We start from the raw sequence: 22,798 nt of genomic DNA, 5'->3' as shown, positions 1-22,798 counted from the left end.
TGTTCAGTTCAACACAGTACAGCAAGGCTGTCGTTGTGAGTCAAATCCAACATTTCCTCTTTTTCACACTAGTAAACATTGGTAGTCTCACTGAATTCCGTGAGAACAGAAAACAGTAAGCAGCTAAAAATCAAAACTGTAAATAGTAAAGTCTCATCACATATTGGTGTATATTGTGGTTGTGACAGCCTGGCACAGCCAGTGGTTTACCTTTTAGACTGCCACTGAGGTAACTGTTTAATTGGCCCAGAATACGAGATTAAAAGCACCTCACTGCCCTGGCTTATCAACTCACTTAAACACTCCTGAGATATTTTGTCATTCAGTTAGGTGTGGTATAGGACATGTCAGAGCATGTCAGAACATTGGACTTGAGTCCACCCCTCTACGTACACACAAAGATGTACACACTCCACCCAACCAGGGATTGCCAGTATTTAGGTTTTGTTTATGGTTAGACATGCCTTGACATAAATGTACAGTCAATGAAGCTATATTTTTTGAAAGCATGAAAGAAAGAGAGGTGAGCTTATAGACTGTAGAGTGACATATTACTGCGACAAACTGCATTGTTTTCTTATCCCAACAACAAACTGTTTGAAGAATCTTTCCAGTGACAGTTGTTGAATAACAACATTCCAGAAATTAGTTTTGTTTGTTCAGTTCAGCTGAAAATGTGGCTAGATATCTGGCATACCGATAGCCCAGGCAGGCCTACAATTATGTGTGCATAAAAGATGTATAACATTTTTTTTTATAAAAGATTAAGAGGCAAGATTTAGGTTTTAGGTTAATTAGTGTGATACGCTTTAAAATCTTTACTTGCAAAGCTATATGTATTGGAAGAGAAATATTATGTCCCATGAAAGATAATATCCTTGCAGTGTTATACTCTATTCAAAGCAAGCTGCAAACTGCTCTTGTTACTAAATGAATTGGAATCTAGTTTGTGACTGTAGAAAGGAACTTGGTGGAAACACCAACTGAAAGATCTGCATGCTCTGATGGATTGTGTGAAAACCTCACTTTTATACTATGATATACTATTTTAGCTCTGAAGTTAGTTGCAGTTGCATGTTTAGCAAAGGAATGAATGCAACGCTGGTCTGATGGGCAGGGTGTCGGTTTATTCTGCATATTTTAACAGACCTGGAGCACACAATTACGATGGAGAGAGAGAAGGAGGGATGATTAGGAGATATTTTTCATAGTGTAGTGTCTCCCTGTGATGGCCTTGTTTTCAAAGGTGGCAATGTTTCCTCGATGTCCCAATATCACTCTGTGACGGGCCGAGCCTCGGTTGCCATAAAAAAAATGTGGGTTTGGCCCGTAAAGCTCAGAGACAGAGTGAGGGTTCAAATATAATGTTTACTGTAATATGCTTTACATATCCTAGAGAACTGCTTAGGAAAACATGGTAAATTCCTTAACTCGTTGAATATTCACTGTCATACACCCATAGATTTTGAGTAGAATAAAACCGCACTCTCAAGCTTTTCTCATTGATATTAAGACCAGTCTATTTTCAGACGCGTTTCGGCCTAAGCCATCGTCAGTGTGTCTGGTTTTATTCTACTCAAAGTTAACATTCTTTTACTCACGCCCGAAAACGCATTTATTTTTTGGAATTAGAGCGCGCCTATCCCTACTAATACACCCATAGATGCCATGACTTACTGCCTTCAGTCACAACCATAAGCAGGTGGTACACAAGCACTATTTCATCATTCTTTGGAAAGGCCCTAATTTGGTTTATTCACTGTTGATATCAGCGTTCAGCGGCCATGGCTCAGTGGGACCGGATGAAGTTACTGGTGCAGCAGCTACCAAACCACACTCTGAATGACCTTTATCCCGCTTCATTCCCCATGGACGTCAGGCACTACCTGGCCAAGTGGATTGAGGATCAACCGTGGTATGGCTTGTACTTGATTGATTTGTATGATTATAACGACATGGAGGACTTTTTGGAGAAATGTGCAGAGAATTGTTTGAGGTGTATTATGCATTATGCCCAAATGTTCACCTCAAAGGCCCAATATCCTTTATTCAACCTCCATCTGTGTGTGTGTGTGTGTGTGTGTGTGTGTGTGTGTGTGTGTGTGTGTGTGTGTGTGTGTGTGTGTGTGTGTGTGTGTGTGTGTGTGTGTGTGTGTGTGTGTGTGTGTGTGTGTGTGTGTGTGTGTGTGTGTGTGTGTGCATGTGCGTGTGTGTGTGTGTGTCCTCAGGGAGACGTTCGATGTAGACAACGTAGATCAAGATCCCCAGGCAAATAGGCTTCGGGACCAGATTGTGCGTCTACTTATGGAACAGGCCCATCAGCATCTGAATGTGCTTGAGAAAATGAGACTGCAGGAATTCAGCAGGAAAATGGTACTGTGCCTGTCGTTCATGTCTCTTCCTATATACTCCATGAAAAGGAGGCATGTCAGTTGTACGTAATGCATACTAATAGGAGACTTTCCTAGCCCAGCAGAACCTCAAGGTACAAAACGTGTGCTGCTAAGTTTACCTTTTCCTATGCTTGGTCTCTGCCTGTAGAGCACGGTCCAGCCAATGGCGCTAGTCAAGACGGTGAGAGACATGCTGAGGAAGGAGAGGCAGTTCCTTGGCCTGACAGGAGGCTCAATAGGCACAGTAAGCACACGTTCAGCCTTTCCTGATTACTCTTCTGACAGGCGGACATGCCCTCCCTGCACAGTGTTGGGATGTCTCAGTAACATTGGGGCCACAGCTGCTTGAACTGCTTGTGTTGGTCTTTTCCTTCTAGGGGCCTATGGTTGGTCTTTACCACAGTTCACCGGGGCAGGCTCTCCACCAGCCTGGGGTTTCGCCGAGCCCTAGTCCCATAAATGGCACCCAGAATCTAGCCAGGCCGAAGTGCAACCAAGACATGGACAACCTGGTGTTCAAAGTGCTGGAGATACGCGAATACCGCCAAAGCATGCACCAGCTGAACGAGGAGATGACCTGGGAGAAACAGGATGGGGAGTCAAGCCAAAGTGCGTCATCCCCTGGACATAATTACCAACTCATACCTGGCCCTTTATGATAAAGACTGGAGACTTTTTCACTCTTTAAATTAAAATTAAAATGTATATCGTGGACATTGTTCAAGTCTGTTGTAGTTCGGTCTGTTGAATGTGAACTAGAACTATCCTATACAGTAGATCTGAGGAGTCACATCTATTGTATAGTCTAATTTCTCTATCGATAGATGAATATCCTTGAATATCTTGCATTCAAGCTTAACTGAGTGTCTCAAGGAGAAAATGTACATGACAGATATTTCTAAACACAATTTCACAATCATAGCTTTTGTCAAGGCTGGGTGGGGTGACTGCTTTCTCCCTTCAGTACACCTTGAGCCTTGACACACCCAAAATGGAAGAGAACCCTTGCAGCATTATTTTCTGTATATGTGAGTGCAGGAGGTCCAAACTTAAACGTAATGATTAGTTAACAAGAATGTGGTGTTGACTAACAATCCATTGTCTCATTGTGTGTCTTAGAATTCCCAAGAAAGTGTAGTTGGATTTTAAAGATTGTGATGACGCAGAGCCTTGTCTGTTTGTTTGATTGCTGATGAGTCACTGGAGTGTTCACATTCCTTTCTATTTTTAGGCCCCAAGCAGACCAGTGAGCTTGATCCGCAACAGGTAGAAAAACAAAAACGCATCCAGAAGCTGGAGTACCAATATCGGGAGTATGGCAAGGTAACCCCCCGCCATACTACCTACCAATACTAATACTGTACTTATTGATTAACTGGTTTTCTTTTTACCTTTGTCCTTTAATTGACAAATTGTACCTTTTAACATACAGTACATACAGTACATGCATTTCCTGAATTAAAATTTTTATTTGGTGCTGTGTGCTTTTATTTGTAATTTTAAGTTCAGTCTGAGGTTCTATTTTTTTTGGGTGAAGTCTCATTGCTAACATGTTAGTCTTTTTTTGTGCTTTACTCTATTAGTGCTTTTATTTGGTTAACTTTTAAGGGTTATATTTAATGGTTTATTTTCCCTTTTATCGGATCCTAACTTGCTGGCCTGTAATTGTGATTTATTGTTTGATACTCCTTTTACTCTAATGTATCAGTGTTAAAGTATTGTAGTATTCAAATGTTTGTTTTATTCCTTCTACTTGTATTCCTTTAATTTGTTTTAATTATGAATTTCCTTTTTATTTCCATGCATTGTTGTTATAAATGTTAATGATATTTTTTTAATCAATGTGTTTACCTCTCGCTGGAAAGCACTGTGGAACAAGTCCTGTTGTTTTTAAACATTTTATACAAATGAAGTTGACTTGACTTGACACAGGATGGTGTTGGAGTTTGGAAGCTTCTCCTTTGCCTGATCTTGTAGTCATGGTAATCTTCTGTTTACAGAAACGTGTGCACCTGCTGCAGGAGACCATTGGCATTCTCAAAGAGTGCCAAGACTGTCTCATTCAGAGAATCAAGGAGTGGAGGTGGGAGCAGCACCAGGGTACGATTGGTGGTGTTTTTGATGAGAATCTGGGGCCCCTCCAGACATGGTGAGAGACAAAGCTCCTTCTTCTCTTCTTCTCTGGGTTGAGGTGGCGTGCTTGAGGTGTTTAGGCCAACCTGTTTCAAAATCAACTTCAGGCATCAGCTAGCACCTCAAAGGGTCCATATACCCACATACAGTACCAGTCAAAAGTTTGGACACACCTTTCATTTTTTTGGGAGAATTGTTTTCTTTACTTTTCTTATTTTCTACATTGTAGATTAATACTGAAGACATTTAATCTACGAAAGAACACATCAAAAAAGTGTTATCTCCCATGTAGAAAATGATAAAAGTAAAGAAAAAACGTTTCAAAAAATGAGAAGGTGTGTCCAAACTTTTGACTGGTACTGTATGACTGAAGTAAGATAAGATAAACTAAGATAAGATAAACCTTTATTACAGTTTTTATCCATTGCTTTAGGCAATTTCACGAAACAGAAATTACATTCTCAAAACAACACGTGCAAACCTCCAAACCACTGGGCACAGGTTCACAACAGATTGGCATTTCTCATTCCTTTAATCAAATTGCAATTGTTTTAGAAACTCCTTGCAAATGACACGTACAATTGCCTACAGTTTGCACACATTTCAAATGATTTAGCACATCTGTGCAAATGGTTAGGTACAATTGCCTTCAGTTAGCCCAATTACCAATTGAATACATCTTGCTGGTCTAAACTGACTGTTGCTTCTCAGTCAAGTGGTTGTTCTCTGCAAAACATGTTGGCATCATTTCCTTGAGTTCATCATCACCTGCAAAATAGTTCACTCTACTGTCAAAATCTTTCAGGCACATAATACCATGAAAAACATCATGGTATATCCGGTAAATATGGATCTCTTGGATCATCAGCTTACAGTAATTTTCAGGTGCAAATAGAACTTACAGTAACTAATCAAGGGGGTGATCCACTCATCCGATCACCAATCACACAGTAAGTTTAGTTAGCTGACAGGTCCTATCCAGGAGTATACATGCTTCCATCAAATATCTAGAGCTTGACCAAGTTCAGTATTCATGAACATGGAAGCACCTGGCCAGGGAAACAACCAAGGGCAACTGCCTGTTAGAGGAAGAGGAGGAAGAAAAAGAGGAGCAACGGCGGATGTCCCAGGCCAGCGCGGGGGCAACATCACCATGTGTGATGCCATTTTAGAGAATAGTGTAGTCTCCCACATTCCCAGTCTTGGCCCATACAATACCCAGAAGCTCCAGGTTCTGATGTTAGTTTAGGCTATACATAATTTTAGTTTTGATGTGCTTATTGTATGACAGTATATTGTGCTGTATGCATTTTCTGTTACTGTAACCACGATGTATGGCAATAACTGTAACAATTTCCATGGCAGTATGACTGCAGTATGAGTGCTACCTTGTAGGCTATGCTTGAATTATTCTTTTTTCTGTTTGATACACAAAGTATTCTGAAAAGAAAACATCTACTGCAGTAACCATTCAGTGTCAAAGGACTGAGCCAAGATTGAAATGTGCACATGAGGGATATTTCTATGGTCCACTGCATACTGACAAAACATCTAAACGTTTTGACCTGCAGTGCTTAAACAATGCCAAAGGGACTTTTCATTTTGGGGGCACTGACTATTAGTATGAGAAAAGGAATGAGTTTTAATTGATGAGTTGTCTGTTTTGGGAGAGATATGACCTTTTGCAGGTGTGCCATAGTGTTTTGATAAACCATCTAGGTTATTTTGGCAAATATATTTAAAGCTTGGAGAATGTCCTTTTCTTTTCGGGAAGGAACTTTTCATTTTGGGGGCACTGACTATTTTTATGAGAAAATGATTTGGTTTTGAAGCTTGACTTAACTGTTTTGGGTCAGATATGACCTTTTGAAGGTGATCTATGTAGTTGTGCTGAACCATATAGGCTATTTTGCCAAATGCACTAAGAGCTTTGAGAATGTAATTTCGGTTTCGTGAAATTGCCCAAAGCAATGGATAAAAACTGTAATCCCGTGAGGGAAAATCAGTAAGTCGACAGCCATCCATCCTTATAACATAGTTTCTTAAACAACTTAGATGTGTGACAACAATTCATTTCCTAGTAGATAAAAAGGAGTTTCTTTTCAAATGGAGAGCATATTCTGTCATGTAAGAAGATTACACCAGTCAGGAATGTTACCATGGTTTTCCAGATTAATTGCAAGTGTTCTCCACATGCAACGTCTAACCTCACTTTCTCTGCTGATTTGGTGTATTAGAATTGAGGAACCTCTCTGTGTCATGCCTTCTCTTCCTGTCATAGGTGTGAACAGTTGCTAGGTGTGAATGTGCAGCTCAGACAGGAAGTCATTTTGGTAGCACAGGACCATGGCAGCTCGGACCCCTTCACAGAGTTGCAGAATGAGCTTGGCAAGCTACTCAAGACCCTCATCCAGAGGTGAGCCTCCCCCCCCCCCCCCCCCCCCCCTTCGATCTCTGTCTCACCCAGATATGACAGCAGCCATGCCTGTTCAGATTCCTAGTGCTTAAACCATACCATGAAACCATGAGATCTCTAGGAATGAGCCACTCCATTTTCCTTGTGTCTCACTTTTCCATTTACCGTAAAATGTATCATGAACTTTAGGTTCAAAGCAGGATTAGCAAAATGTGTATCTGTTTTTGAAAAAAAAAATAGAGGTAATACAAGCCATTGCATATCCATTGCATTCAGCTGTTTTAGAGAGAGAACGAGGCTGTGCTGCAGTGTTTGGAGGAGGGAGTCTCACTGAGAGTTGTGTTTTTCTTCATGCTCCAGCTCCATGGTGGTGGACAAGCAGCCTCCGCAGGTCATAAAGACTCAGTCCAAGTTCTCCACAACAGTGCGCTATTTGCTGGGAGAGAAGGTGGCCGCAGGGAAGCCCATCGTACTCAAGGCTCAAATCATCACGGAGGTTCAGGCGCGGAGCGTGGGGCAGGAGGGTGGCATGGGAAGGTGAGAACACCTGGTTTCACATCATATCTCTCTGTCTCTGTCGTCTGTAGACCAAAGAACTAAAGTCTCAGATAGTTGTGAGCTGTGGGTGGGATTTTTTCATGAAACCAAGCCAGAGTTTCCTGTGTGAAACCTGTTTAACTGAAAGCCACAATCACAAAGTGTTAGTGATTACAATAAATAGACAATGCGGTGGATTGTTATGTTGGTGGTTACATCCGAATGCATTATATTTTTGCTTCCCATCTTTTTCGCCATCTAGACAGGCTCCATTTATTTGGCATCATGCACCCACATTTTTAGCTTTGTTTTTGATTGGTTCTCTTGTTTGTATTTGCACCGCCTTTCGTCGGCCAATCAAAAAGTAATCAAAATGAACAAATATAATAAATAAAGTTATGAGGTAATTAAAATAGATACATGACTTATTTAGCAGGGTAACTAGTAACCTTCCCAACCCTGGTAGTAATACTGCGATATGTATGAATCCTCTGAAACCATGTGGTATTTTGAATGAATGTGGTTTTAAATCTGTTATTCTTATGCTCATTTTTTTTTTGAAAAATGCCTGAGGTCTTAAGAAAGCATCTGGTTGTATGTGCACGTGGAGTGTGGTTTAGCACGTCTCTGTGTGACACATGCGGTGGCAGCTAAAGACACCCATGTGATTCATACCCACTCATGCTGAGGCATTTTGCTTTTCCTCCTCTTGTCATTTGTCATACAGTGAAAATGTCGGGGAGCTCATCAACAGCACAGCGATCTTAGAGCACAACCCATCCAGCAAGAGCATGTGTGCCAACTTTCGAAATATGGTGGGTTTGGCAGAAGCGTGTGAGGAGGAGGAGGAGGAGAAGGAGGAGGAGGAGATTGAGGAGGAAATGGGAGCATCTGTGGGCCATGAGTCAGATGGACACTGACAATTTCATTGTTTCAAGTGTTATAAGGAGAATATGTGCACAGGGGGAGGGGCCGTGGGCGTGGCGGCGGTTACAAACATGGAAAAAAGTTACGCCACTACCCCCGGGCCATGAGTCAGAGCTCTGCTGTGTGCTCCTTACACATGGATTTCACTGGGACATGCTTGATTACTACCATCAGGAAGAACAATAATGGAAACTCTTCATTGACGCTCTCCTCTTTGGGAGTGCCATGCTGAAATTGCAACTGCCGTTAAGAGACTTTATTTTTCAGTGAATCTATTTCTGAACCACAGAAGCGTGCTGAGAAGTATGCCAGCAGCTTCAGTATAAAGCCATAGCATATAGCAATTCTAACACATGGTTTCGAACATTACATATGTTAAAAACTTAATACACAATAAAAGTAGTTTGGAGTGGAAATGTACACTCATTAACATGTTTAGCGAGGAGCCCCTACAGTTTCTAACCTTTTTTTCTTATTAAAATGTGCTTTTTGTTCTTTCTGCTGATAATATTTTGGCTAAGAAGTCAGGGATCCTCTCTGTTTTCACTCTTTCAGTCCATCAAGAAGATCAAGAGAGCGGACAGGAAGGGCTCTGAGTCGGTGACGGAGGAGAAGTTTGCCATTCTGTTCACCGCAGACATCGCCATCGCTGGATGTGACGCCGCTTGCAGTGTTCAGGTCCGTGTCAGCCTCCTTCGCCACTATGTCTCACTCACGTGCTCTTGTGTGTGCTACTACCACTAATAACAATACCAAAGATTAATCATGTGCAAATTTGTGTGTAATAATAATGATCTGTAATAATAACCATTGAAATAATCTGTCTGCTCTGCAAAGACAAGAGAATGTTGGTATTTATAATGGGGGCCCTTCTAAGGGCTCTTGGGATCCACATGGCTGCTCATGGGATTCTCATATACTCATTTCTTTATTTTAAGCATCTTTGAGAACTGTGAAAAGCGCTACATAAATGTGATGTTGTATTATTATTATTATTATTATTATTATTATTATTATGGCTGGTGTGAGGAATGCTCTGGTGTTCTGCCTGCTATGTTAAGCTAATGGATTTTTTCCTTCCTGGAACCCCACAGACAATCTCCCTGCCAGTGGTCATTATTGTGCATGGCAGCCAGGATAATAACGCCATGGCAACCGTTGTCTGGGACTGTGCCTTCTCAGAGCCGGTATGTTTGATTTCAGATTCCACAAGCACATGCGTCTGCACACACACACAACCGTGTGCGCACACACTCAGGAAAATATATGCAGATTTTGTGTACATTCTGTGAAACAGTAAGACTCCTTCGATAATTTAGCTGTACTATTTATTTGCCCACTAATACAAGGTGGTCATTGTCCCTATGGCCTTGAATGCTCATTGTATGGCTCAGTAACATGAAAAGGTAATAAGTGTCAGTGGGCTTTCAGCAAAGAATGTTACAACAACGGTGATCATCCCTCAACTTCCTTTCTTTTTTGTATTCAGATATTATCCATTCTCATACCCTGCCAAGAATCTTAAAAGACTGACAGGTTAATTATTACTCAGAGTTTATGCGCATAATATTGTTCTGTGCTAATTGTATGATACCTGGTTGGGCATATTGACTGACTTCACAGTCTGTCAAACAGGTTGTATTAGTATGGTTGGAATAGCAGTACATATTTTCTACAGATAAAAAGGGACCTTAACGGTAACTTTTAAAATTTTACATCTCACAGGAAAGTGACCTCTTCTTAGGACTGTATCCTGTATTCTCTCATGCTTTTTCTCTCCTTCTTGGCTTTGAATCCTAATTGATTTGTTGGCAATGAATCCTAATTGAATCCTAACTTTATTTGAGATAATTGTTTGGAAGTCTGGTCTCCTGGTTTTCTCTCGTAGGTATTAAGCAAGTGTGAGAATTGGATTTGGCAAATGTGTTGTTACTGACACAGAAACTCCACCGCTGGACATTTATAGTCTAGTAGTTGATAGTGGGAAGTCGAGGCACCATAGCACAAAGGCACATCACGGGCTAAACACATTCACTAGGTGTATTTACACTTGTCCTCTAAAACAACATTACTAATTCAAATGCAATTTCACTCTGTTCCACTGAGTTGTGGGAGTGATGACGGTGGAAATTGCAGTCTAGATGCATACAAGTGCTAAGTTGTGTGCAGTTTTGTTGAGTAGAAGGTAGAGAGGACACTGGCAAGTGCTTGATTGGCACCATATATGTCTCCTTTTCACAAACAGAACAGGATCCCGTTTGTGGTGCCAGAGCGGGTGCTATGGTTACAGATGAGTCTGACGCTGAGCAGGAAGTTCATGTCTGAGGTCGGGACGCAGCGCTGCCTAGACGAGAACAACCTGCACTTCCTCGCCCAGAAGGTCTTCAACAAGCCTGACATCACTGAGGACTTCAACACCAAGCATGTGACCTGGTCCCAATTCAACAAGGTAATCTCAATACTGATTATCTGCCAAACACGTTATGGCACATTTACTCCTCAGTGCATAATACATTCTACCACAAATCTATGATTGAATGTAAATGCATGAAATGGTTTCCGCTGATTCCTTGCACATCTGCAAACACAAGCTTAAATGTTGTAATTAGAAACAGGGTGTTCTGTTGCATCTGATTTATAAGGAAAGTTGTTTGTCGGAACTGAAATGTCTGTGTCTCAGGAAGTTATGCACGGTCGGCCATTCACGTTCTGGCAGTGGTTTGACGGCGTAATGGAACTCACAAAGAAGCACCTGGTGCGGTACTGGAGTGATGGGTATGCTGCACTTTCATGCCCACAATCCTCTCTGTGGGATTTGGGTTACAGTCACACAGCCACAGACTTAGCAGCCACAAAACAAACTTAAGGAAAACTTGTATAAAAATGTATTTATTTAGATTGATTTGAATCTGTATTGATGTATACGTATATGTGTACAGTATATAGTATATGTATTGATGTATTGATCTGCCTGTCTGTCTCTGTCTCCAGTCTGATCTTTGGCTTCATAGGAAAGCAGCACCTGCATGTGATCCTGCAGAACAAGCAGAATGGGACGTTCCTCCTGCGCTTCAGTGACTCAGAGATCGGAGGCATCACCATTGCCTACGTAGCCCTAGCTGAAAGTAAGCCAATAGCCCTGCAGGAAGGAAACTACTATGCAAACAGATACTGGCTGTGTTGACATTACCGTGACCCAGGGAAAAGCAAAAGGAGTTTGGTTAGAGAAACCAATGGGTTGACAGAATGACGGCCTTGAGTATTGAAAGGAAATTAGTATACAACAGTGTCAATCTTTTTTGTAGTTTAATTCAATTCAATTTTATTTATATAGGGCCAAAACAATGAAATTGACTCAAGATGCTTTACAGAGCCCAGTTGTGCCCTAGTTGCGTTGTTGTGTAGTTGTGCCCATTCGGACTGTATCTGATTGAAATATGTTAATGCAGAGAAGTATTGGGTAGGTAGACGGGTAAATCGCTCAAGGACAATATATATACTTATATCTACTTGTATAATCATGGCTGCTGCTGTTATTAGGTAGATTATTGATCTGGGATGTTCCTTCTAGTTTTAAAGCTTAAGACAGCTCTTTCACACCACAGTATGAAATGGGCTCCTGATTGCATGATGGAAATGTTTCATTTAACGTTTTTCGTTCAGATGGAATCCGAAGAATCCAGAACATTCAGCCTTTCACTAAACGGGACCTGGAGATCCGCTGCCTGGGTGATCGCATCCGAGACCTGGCTTTCATCACACATGTGTATCCAGACCTGCCAAAGGACGATGTGTTTGGCCAATACTATACAGGTAAAAGAATAAGACTGACTGCTTACAGTCTTTTCTTCCGGGAGCAATGTCCCAAAGCGGATATAGACACGCAGTTCCCACCATCTATGTTTTTTTTTTTACTTCCTATGCAGCAGACTTAGGGCCTGTCCAGCCATCCGGAGAGGGGGGATACCTTCCTACAACTATAACCACGACGCTCGTTGGACCTGGACCGTAAGTACAGTTTCAGTTAAGTTTTATAGTTCAGTTATATGCCTGGAAGACATAAAACCATAACATTTGATTGGTGATTGACTGTATTTTTGTTTGAAGGGACCCTTCCAGCCCTCCTATGGCTATTGGGGGTGATGACCAAATGGCTGCCTTTTCTCATGGCGCTCAGTTCCCTGTGAACATGTGAGGACATGCTCTCTCTCTCCCTCTCTTTCGCTCAATGTATTGCTTCCTGTATCCCTGGCCTGAGCTGGAAACCCTGGTGTTATGCAGTGTTCCTGTGAGGAACAGCTGCTGTTGTCTCTGTGTGTATGCTCATAGCATTTTTTTTTTTTTTGTGCCCAAACTCTTTCTCAGGTCTCAGTTTTCACCCAATTTCAGCCCTTCTCATCCTGGTGCTCACGGAGCACCATTATTCCCCCACCATTTTGAGAACTTCATGGGAAACATGTGAGTCAACACCAGTTTTGTGAATAATGCATGTGATCGTAGTAAACTCAGCACGTTAACGATAACTAAGTGGTGTAAGGCTTTACATTACATTTGTAATAGCATTGCAGTTACTGACTGTAAAATATAGTTACTTTGATATTTATTTCCATCTAGGTAAATAAACATTTGTCCCTATCTGTCGCCCATGTTTATGTGAGGTCATATTCAACAGCCTCCTGTCCATTTGCTCATTCTTGCTTTTATACCCCTTTAACCCTCCTTTTTTTCCATCACTTGTTCTCTTGGAAGTGTTTGTACCATTATGCCTCACACTGACTCTGCATTAAACCTTATAAACAATGAGTTCCAAACCAAATATGTTTGCATGTCAGTATGGGAGAGTACTTCACATTTGGTAGATTTTCAGTCGTACCAAAGTAAATAAGTTTCTATTTTCCAAAACATTAATGAGTAAAGAACTCAGAAATGTAATGTAATGAGTCCTCTGTGATAGTTTACTTTCTTTGAGTAACTTCCTAAAAGCAAGTCATTACATCTTTTATCCTGTGTCATATCTTGTGTCCTGATTTCTGTTGTCTGTCTCTGATGAATGATTAAGTATCTGAAAATAACAGAATGTAGTCCTTTTTTTGTCTAAAACTAAAAGGCTAGTGGGTTGGTAATGCAAGTGAACTTCCTTTTTTCCTTTAACAGCCTTAGTTCCCTGTGTCACGGCAGCTGAATCTTTTTTTAAATTTTTTTTATACAGACCACAAAATCAGGCAGGAACACCAGAATCCATGTTGGAGGACATGCTCCCAGACTCAATCTATAACTTTGATGAATCCATGTGAAGATCAGTGGGATGACATGGACTTTGAAGATATTCTCAGCTGCCAGGAAGAAAACCGTGGCCGTCTTAAGAGTTTGGATTATCAGTTCTTCAGGACATAATCAGAGAGTGTTACACTTCACACAAACGCTTACTTTTTTATAATTTGGTGGAAAAATTGATAATGCACTCAGTAAATGTATGTGAAGTGGGACTAAAATCTGTGAGATTTGGCCATTCTTCTTCAAAACTGTGGGTAGAAATTCAGACATGCCACACCAATACCACAGTCCAGTCAGCAACTCTCCCTGGATGGGGTCCAAATGCTTTAACATGCTTGAAATGGGATGAGCTGAGTCTGAGACAACAGAGGCCGACACCTTATCACTCTTCACTGGTGAGAACTAAAAAGCTTTGGGAACCATACAGTACATAGTGTTGGGCTGGTATTCATTCACAAATGTTGTGGCATTAGTGTCTAAGTACTTTCATCTATATTGTCTGAAAGTTTTTTTTGAATCTTTTAAGGTTGGGGACATTTTCAGTGTCCCCGTGTCCTTATTTGTCAAAGTGGCCTTCTGAACTTCAATATTTTCTACATATCCTACAACGAGAAACACACTTCTGTATTTTCCATCTTATCCCCATGTCGTCCTTTGTGTGCCTTTGAATGTATGTGGTCTCTGGTAAAAGTGAGGTTTCTAAGTGCTGTTAAGGGTGCCTTTACAAACTTAAAATAGCAATAACAACACTTGATTTTAAGTGATATTAAGTGATGCTTCACTTTATATCTCATAGGAGTTAACTCATTTTTTAGCTTTTAAAGTGTGTAAAAGCTCCACTTGCTCTATATGGAATGCATCTCATGTAGCAGTATGCCATGGCAGGATGTAGTAAGAAGGGCCACAAAACACAACAGTCCACCTGGGTGTTCAATCTTTAGTGAATGACTGTATCCACCAAGCCAATATTGAGGTATCCCCATTCACCTGACACCCTGATGGCATTGACTGTGTACGATTGCGCTGTGAATTGTTTGTGACGTTTTTGTCTCTTATATAAAAACACACTCACTAGGTAGGCCTGTTACTTCTTGGTTGTATGTGTATTCCCTGAATGTCTACCAATCAACTTCTAACAATCACACAGTATATGTATTCATCTATGGTGATTTAAATGACATTCTTAATTTTTCCATGTTCAGCATTTTTGCAATGCACCCTTGTTCAAATGATACCAACTTACTTTTATATAAAATTGTTTATAATGACAGCTCAGTGTCTGCAAGTGCATATATTTATATGTCAATAGCATTACAATAGTAATGCTCTCATAGCAGTCATCAAATGTGTAGAATAGCCGTTGTCTATTTTGTCAGTATTCTAGTATTGACCAATTTGGCCGTGTGGTCATGGCTTCCTGGTAAAGCCCTGTCCTCTTGGCAGTAACAGTGAGCTATTTGTAGAGGATGCCATGCAATCGACTTGTTGCTACAGTGTGGGTGTTAGAAGTGACAGTGGTGCTGAGCTTGCTGGAACAGGGGAATTTGGGGAATGGAGAAGATTCTGTCACTTGAATACAGAAAGTCAACTTCCAGTATTACATATTTCCTCAACATATTACGTGTACCCTCGACATATTACTAGTGCTCTCTGATTTAAAATGAACTGTGTCTTGTCCTAACATTAATAGGTTGAATGTCTATGTATATTACATTCAGTGCATCCTTCAAATGTTTCAAGTGCTTTATCGTTGCTGACTTTTCTTGAAGGCATGCAACTTTTTGCTTGAAAATCTATCCACCAGTGCAAGCGATGTAGATGTTTTGGGCAGTGAAAAAATGTGATTTAGTGTTGTACTGCTTCACAACTTCCTCTGACTCCTAATAATAACCTAACCCTGTAAGGAAGCGAGCAGCCTGAAAATAACATGTGGCTGTAAGCTGGTTGTGCTGAATCATCAGAAAATGGAATAGAAATTCAATCACATATATATGCTTAGTAATCTGAGTGCACTGGACCCATTTGAGTATTTTAGTGTTCACATTCACATTACGATTAATATCCTCTGTGCAAATACAAACCTTTTATTCTAAACCACGTCAGTATCAAAGGAATCTGCACTCACTGGATGAAATGAATCCAGGTGGTACTGCAAGCCTACTCATGTCAGCAGAAACAGACAACAGCCTCAGACACAGAGACAAACTTAGAACAAGTTAAAGGGAAAAGAAAATATCAAGTATTGCAGTGGTATTTTACTGAATAACCTCAAAGTAATAGTTCTCGTAAAATAACTTCAGTAGTCATTATTTTCAGTTTTCAAATTATGAAAAATGAAGCTGGGAAAGCAAGTAAAATCCTGTCATGGCTAAATATTACACTGGTTATCCAGAAAACTTAAACATCCACTCCCCACGTAACCCTTCAGGTCAGCAGAGAGGAAAGGAAAACATATGTAATCTTAAGTAGAGCGACAAAGAGAGGAGACATTAAAACAAAATAGATAACTAGTGTTTGTGACAAAGACAAAATATATGTTATTTGGAGTCAAGCTTGCTGATAGAGCAGCACACTGATGGGACACATTGCCATTGTCAAGTAGCAAAAGAAGAGACAATATATAACTTGAAATGATTGTTTATATTTATCGAGATCAACAATCATGTGAATTGTTCTTTTTTAAATAAAAAAAAAGAAATGTCTTTACACTGTACAATACAAACTCCTCTATCCCCAGCCTCCCGCCCCCATTTTGTAAATAGTTATCCATTTTCAACATGTCAACAATAATTTAAGAAATTAATCAAACAAGCGTATTTGTTCAAAAACCCACAAGGAAGGGGTAAAAGAGAAAGCCAAAAAGAGGAAAAACTCTCGGTCTGTCCAAACTGAGGGCTAACAATGTTGGTCACTGCCTCCGTGATGTTGAGCCATTCTCTCCTTCGCTCTTCCATCTATCTATCTATCCATCCATCTTTCTATCTATCTATCTATCCATTCACTCACCCGAAGTCCCGCTGCAGGAGCTACTGTCAGCAGGCCGATGGGGCAAAGAAAAGGAGGAAGAGAAGAGGAGGAGGAGAGGAGAGTTCTGCTGATGTGTCACTCAACAGCCGCTTCCTCGTGTTTCACGTCCTCAGGAGATGAAATGCGAATGATGTACTAGCTAAAGAACAAAAGTGTATCCTCCCCCCCCCACACACACACCCCCAGAAATAAAAGAACAACAAAAGCCAAATTGCTCAGCTGCCAATAGATCTGGCCTCCCCAAAAGACCCAGGCAACACCAGTGCAGGGGTTTGGATGACCTTCACTAAGGCAAACAGGGAACAGACTGCAGGGATGAGCCTAGGCCTTAAACCTTTTCCTCTTCCAATGGAGAGGAGAACGAGAAAAAATGAGGAGAAAAAGAGAACTCACTGCAGCATCTTACACTCTTTTTTTTCAGTTTTCTTGTGTTTTCTAAACCAGAATATTACAATATATTAAAATCAAAATCAAATATGTTCAAATAATTACTACAAAATGAATAAAACAAAAAGAAACTCTAGTACTGTACTTAAAGTCTTGTCTTCCTCCCAGCCTACAACATAATAGTCTATACTAGTATGAGAATGTCTTATGGTTTAAGGTTTGTTAAAAAAAACATGTAATTCCAAATCAGTCTGTATATCCTCTATGAAAGCTAGCAGTGGGTAACACAATATGGAAGGTTATCTGAAAAATCTATGAAACAAAAAATGTAAAAGCAGTTTAAGTTAAGAAAAGACCAGTGTTGTTTTTGTCTTTGTGTTTATTTTTCATATGAATAATAATTGATATGTGCTCCTTGTAAAGAAACACAGACTAGGCCTGAAGCCTTAAGAAACCAACGAAACAATGTCCAAAAAAAGAGAGACTAGACTAGATTCCCATAATATTCAAGGCTGTTGTTATGGGAAAGGAATAGAAAGGGTGAATCTCAACATAATGCGCGTTTAAAAAAAAATCAAGAACCTGTACTTGTTTTTAGCAAAAACTGAAATGAGCGATGGGGAATATGTTTTCCATGAGCGAGGTAAATAAAAAAAGAACAAGGTAATACAAACATAAGTTTGGTGATAATGGAAAAAAAAAACCTGCGAGTAAAACACACACTCACGCACGCACACACACACACAACTGAAGAAAATTGAAAGTATGGTTGAATATATCCTCGAAAAATCTATTGGTTTTACAAACACATTGATTTTATGTGGGGGGAAAAAAAGAACGGTAGTGATCAAACTGAATGAATGAAGTAATGAAGGAAAGCATGAATGAGTAAAGAGGGAGGAATGGGTGTGGAAGCATGCAGAAGTCCACTGCTCTACTGTAGTTCACTCCTAGTAGTCTACATCTGAGAAAGATGCCCCTGTCCTGAGGAGTCTCGAACTGGCCCTTCCGCCAGGTCAGACCCCCTTCCCTGCATCAGCAGCAGGCCCAGAGCGAGTGCTGTCTTCAGGGGGTAGTCCTCCTCTCGCCCCCTCCATCTTTGTCCTGCAGTCCCAGGGGAAGGTGTGGGGGGATGGGTGGAGCACTGAGGTGAGGGGCCCAAGCGGGATGGAAGGGATGATGGCGCAGCGGGAAGAGGGTTCTGTTTTTTTTTCTTTTTTTCTTTGCTTGTGTTTGTATGGGATTGAGTGTGAGTGACCTGTGTTTTGAGCGTATGTGTGTGTGTTCATGAGCACAGGGGGGATGTTAATGTCTCTTGTCGTGGTTTTTCGGTGTGACTGTGTGACTTGGGTGATGGTTTAGGTATGTAGATGTAGGTGTCTGTGTGTGTGTGCGTGTGTGAGTGGTGTCAGGTGTGTGGCGTTTATAAGGCCTGTGTCTTCAGCTCGATGGGCTCTCCCCTGGTGTCCTGCTGGCCCTCGGTCTCTGGGGGTCTGTTGCCCTTGAGAACAGCAAGCCTCTCGGCCAGCCCACGCATGCGGGGGAACAGCATGAAGTCATACAGCAGAGCACCCAATGCTCCGCCAATCATGGGACCTACCCAGTACACCTGACCCAGGTCATGGAGGAGAGGAAAACATGAAAGAACAAGAAAAAAAGAAGGTGAGATGACTCAAGAGACTGGTGGCTTGGGACTCTGTGGGTATTTCATCATGCAAAGTGAATATAAAAGCGAACATTTTTGTATTGTTGTTTTGAAAGTCTTACCCAGTGGTTTGCAAAGTTCCTGACCATCACTGCAGGGGCAAAAGACCTAGCAGGGTTCATTCCAGCTCCGGTGTAGTACATCTGTAACAAAACCAGCTTTCTCAGGAGACATCTAGCTTAAACTTTAGCAGGTTGTTCATACATAAATATCTTACTTCTATTCCACAGTCATTTACTTTGTAAATTATATTGCATTTATGTATGGGTACACAACTGATCATCACTGATAGAATGACCCTACAGGGGGTGCTGTGTGCTGTGGCACATGGTGGATGACCTACCCCCAGGAGATGGCCCATAATGACAGAGAAGCCGATGGCCAAGGCAGCAGAGCCCAGGCGGCCATTTCTCCTCTCATCTGTTACGGCGAAGATGCAGACCACCAGCTGCAGCGTGAGGAACACCTCCATGGTGGTGGCCATGCCCAGGCTGATGCCAGGCTGCAGCTATACAACAGGAAAGAGGTCAGAGAGAAACAGGAAACTGACACACAGGGAGATGTCAAACCATCAGCAGTTTTGGGCTTCCATTGTAAGACATTTGTAAGACGTTCTCAGGAACACAAAACAGCAAAACAAACTGAGCTGTCAGATGTGAAGGGACAGCAACAAAGATAAACTCACAACAAGCTAATTTTATCATTTAACCAAACCATATTCTAAATATGCATCTTTACTATCAAGAGAGATGTTTACTAATGCAAGAAAGATTTACTTGACTCTCTGTACCGAGTATCTAATTTTTTTGATAACACTGCACTAAACCATAAAATTATTTATCCACAGTTCGATCACTTAAGACTACACAGGTGGCAAAGAACACCATACCACAACAAGCTCTGAGAAGCCCTCTTTGGGGTTTTCCAAGTGGTATGACTTGTACAAAGACAGTTGTACAAAAGACCAAATTGGTCAAATTGACCAAGAATTGGCTGCAGTCTAAAGAAGTGGCTATGTGCTTCCACTTACTGTGTTGAGAGCCAGGTTACCCCTCATGTTGTTGGGTGTGACTCCGTACAGCACAGCAGCACCAGCCAGGGCTCCTAGGCACTGGGCGCAGATGTAGAAGACGGCACGGAACAGGGACATCTGTGAGCCAATCAGGTAGGCGAAGGTGACGGCTGGGTTGATGTGTCCTCCGCTGATGTGGCCGATGGACTGGATGAGCGTGGCGGCCGCCAGCCCAAAGCAGAAGGCGATGTGGAGAACGTTGTGAGGCCCGGTGGTCCAGCGGAGGGCCGCCCCGAGGCCAAAGAACACAAAGAACATTGTGCCGTAGAACTCAGCAAACACCGCCCGCCAGAAAGACATGGACCGGAACTCCCACATGGTTGCAGTAATTCAAATAGTAGTCAAAGGTAGAAAGGCAGGAAAAATAGATGCAAGCTGGAGGTATAAAATATAAAAATATAGAAGAGCCTCCAAAAAATGTTCTTGTCCTCCTCTGTTTCGGTGACAAAAAAATACTCACTCTCAGACAGAAGAAACGAGCAAAGGGGGGGAGACAGGGAGGAAGAGCAGAGCTGCCTCTAAAAGCTAAAGCCGCATCAGCCGCTGCAAACCGCTCAACATGGGACTGAGCGCAGGTCAGCTTTACTGCTCTGAAATGGTCTGTGCCCCTGGCCCCTAGGAGCAGCTGCTGTTGTCATAGAGCCTTCAGTGTGACGTGTGTGGAGCTTCGGGTCTGTCTCTGTACACCTGTGGGTGAAATCTCTACTGCTGGCTGCCTCTGGTGGTCGACTAATACTGCTGAGGGTGATTTAGGAAAAAAACATGGATTGACAAAGGTTGAGCATGTCCTGCAGACATTCAGCCTCTCTGAGCGAGCTGGGGGAATCCACGGGGGTATTTATAACGCCCCTCGGGCCACGCTGACGCCATCATCCCCGCTGATGCCCCAGGGGGAGGGGGCGCGGGACAATACAACAAATCAAAACAAAAATACTTAACCCTTCGGTCACCCGGACGAGCCCACCACTGACCCCTAGTTCACAGTCAGGGACCTCGGTGTCTGTCTAAACTGACTGACATTGACTGTGCAGGATGAACGTGTGTGTGTGTGTGTGTGTGTGTGTGTGTGTGTGTGGGTGTGTGGGTGTGGGTGTGTGCGTGTGTTTTGGGGGGATTGGAAGCAGTGTTCAGAAGGAGGCTATGTAGGTTATGTTCAAGATTTGACCAATACATGGACATACGAGACATTCCTTTAATAAACCGTAGTTGCAAGTGTAGGGTACTAGTGGCCAAGTGGTCCCCAGTGGTAACATGTTTGTGTGTAAAGCGTGTAAAAGTGAATGAATGAGCACTAAAGAATCAAGGCCCTACAGAAGAACATTTTCAGAATCTAAAGTAGATCTTCAGGCCTGTGCATCCTGAGCTGTAGCAGGAAGTGATGCAAAGAGGTACCCAGCTCAGATGCTTCCACTTGAACTAACACAAACCACGCAAAAGGCAACAGCCTGCCCTTAGTGTGGATTAAGTGCTGTCCTCGCTGAGCAATCTCATATAGAGAGAGAGGGGCCCCGGAAGGAAATCCAATGGAGACAATGATCAGCCGGAGCCAAAGCTAAAACAACTGATCCTGGTTCAGCACTTCTATATGGGGGGGGTCAAGCAACAGTTTCACAAAAGAGTAGGCCTGCATCAGTGAGCTACATCTGTTCATGTTTGAGAAAGGAGTCAATACAGTCACTTTAGGTTTTGAAGAATATGAAGTGGCCTTACATTCCATTCTCCAATAGTAATTTTCATTGGCCATATTTCAATCAATGGCAGTACTATATTAATAACTATTTATATAAAGAAACTAATTGGTAACTAGGACCTTGGTACCTTTATACCATATAACAACAAGTACTCAAGTAATCAAATGTAAAGGCCTGGCAGTAGCATATCTAGCTATAAAGCTCTATTTCATGATAAGCTTTCAATAATTTCCTTGGGTCTTTGACAATCATGGAGAGCCTCCCTCCCCCACCTAACCCTGCCCCAAAAACCCCATCCAGACCTCTGGCACAGTATCCTCCCACCCCATCCCCATCCCAGCGAGTAAAATGGCACACAGTGGGCATTCCACACTAGCGTTTAGTTCTTTTCCCCCGACTAACACCTCAGCCACTTCGAGGCAGTGCGAGTTTGTTCTGTGCAGAATTGATTAGGCAGAGTTTTTTTGCATTGTGAGGGCTGGCGAGGCTAGCGGGCTGAGGCCAAATAAGCTCTGGAAAATCCATGTTTGGAGAGGAGGAGGGGAGTGCAGGGCCCGGTCCATTGAGCCTCTTCACTGGAGCATCACACGGGCCTGACCGGCCGGCCGCTGAAAAGATACTGCTGCGCTCACGCTTTTTTACCCTTTTCAAGTGCCGCGCAACAAAATGCTGGCAGCAACAATTTCTGTTTGTGTTACAGGGGTTTGCTCGAGAGTGCATCGAACAATCCCTCACTTTTTTTCTATTCACCAATTATGCATTACTATCATGTATCTGGTGTCCTCTCAACTATGGAACTGCTGTATAAATCAGGGGGAGAGTGCTGACATTTTTGTGGTCTCTGCAGAAACTGCAAACTGCACAAATGTGTAACCCTTGAAGACTTGACAAGTTATGCAAAAATCACCAACGTGTTTGCTCTTGAGAGAAAGATGTCTGCCAGTAGAGAATCCAGGTTATTTGGTAGACAGGCACAGGCCCAATCATGCTGAGATGGTGTGTGTCATGTATGTGCATGGGAGTATGATGACAGAGAATCAATCATAAGGAGTTACTTAGTTTAGAGAACAGAGCAGGTAACGCCCAGGTCGTTCCAAATCGCACATGATTGATATGCAACCAATGGAAAGTGTGAAAGTTCTTCCTGTAGGCCTAGGCCAGGATGTAATTTACACTTTCATTCAAGTTCTACACCGCCAGAGGACGATTCAATCATGACACTTAAGACTAAAATAG

The 22,798-nt window shown here is 42.0% G+C and overlaps 2 protein-coding genes across 3 annotated transcripts in view; one reads left to right on the top strand and one right to left on the bottom strand.

Annotated features, from left to right (window-relative positions):
* The window catches only part of stat6 (signal transducer and activator of transcription 6, interleukin-4 induced), a 28,994-nt gene extending 14,050 nt beyond the window's left edge, over positions 1-14,944 (top strand). The window contains exons 3-21 of one of the 2 annotated variants that reach the window (XM_080833084.1): positions 1,773-1,915; positions 2,229-2,373; positions 2,542-2,637; positions 2,771-3,002; positions 3,625-3,716; positions 4,394-4,542; positions 6,808-6,942; positions 7,303-7,479; positions 8,207-8,294; positions 8,962-9,084; positions 9,501-9,593; positions 10,652-10,855; positions 11,087-11,181; positions 11,398-11,531; positions 12,070-12,219; positions 12,336-12,414; positions 12,514-12,597; positions 12,772-12,864; positions 13,616-14,944. In XM_080833084.1, coding sequence (XP_080689210.1) covers positions 1,785-1,915; positions 2,229-2,373; positions 2,542-2,637; positions 2,771-3,002; positions 3,625-3,716; positions 4,394-4,542; positions 6,808-6,942; positions 7,303-7,479; positions 8,207-8,294; positions 8,962-9,084; positions 9,501-9,593; positions 10,652-10,855; positions 11,087-11,181; positions 11,398-11,531; positions 12,070-12,219; positions 12,336-12,414; positions 12,514-12,597; positions 12,772-12,864; positions 13,616-13,700 — 2,385 coding nt within the window. In that variant the 5' untranslated portion in view covers positions 1,773-1,784 and the 3' untranslated portion in view covers positions 13,701-14,944. Of the gene's footprint in view, positions 1-1,772; positions 1,916-2,228; positions 2,374-2,541; positions 2,638-2,770; positions 3,003-3,624; positions 3,717-4,393; positions 4,543-6,807; positions 6,943-7,302; positions 7,480-8,206; positions 8,295-8,961; positions 9,085-9,500; positions 9,594-10,651; positions 10,856-11,086; positions 11,182-11,397; positions 11,532-12,069; positions 12,220-12,332; positions 12,415-12,513; positions 12,598-12,771; positions 12,865-13,615 lie in introns of both variants that reach the window. The other variant, XM_080833083.1, reaches the window with a different exon arrangement.
* A 3,573-nt stretch (positions 14,945-18,517) lies between these two features.
* mipa (major intrinsic protein of lens fiber a) lies at positions 18,518-20,189 on the bottom strand (the record flags this gene model as incomplete). Its single annotated transcript, XM_080860822.1, has 4 exons — positions 18,518-18,703; positions 18,862-18,942; positions 19,143-19,307; positions 19,830-20,189. The coding sequence occupies 4 exons, from the start codon at positions 20,187-20,189 to the stop codon at positions 18,518-18,520; spliced, it is 792 nt and encodes a 263-aa protein (XP_080716948.1).
* Between the last annotated feature and the right edge of the window lie 2,609 nt (positions 20,190-22,798).

This window comes from Sprattus sprattus (assembly GCF_963457725.1).
Source record: "Sprattus sprattus genome assembly, chromosome: 2".
Classification (NCBI taxonomy): Eukaryota; Metazoa; Chordata; class Actinopteri; order Clupeiformes; family Clupeidae; genus Sprattus; species Sprattus sprattus.
The sequence above is the reverse complement of the archived record's forward strand: the minus strand, read 5'-3'. Positions and strand labels throughout refer to the sequence as shown.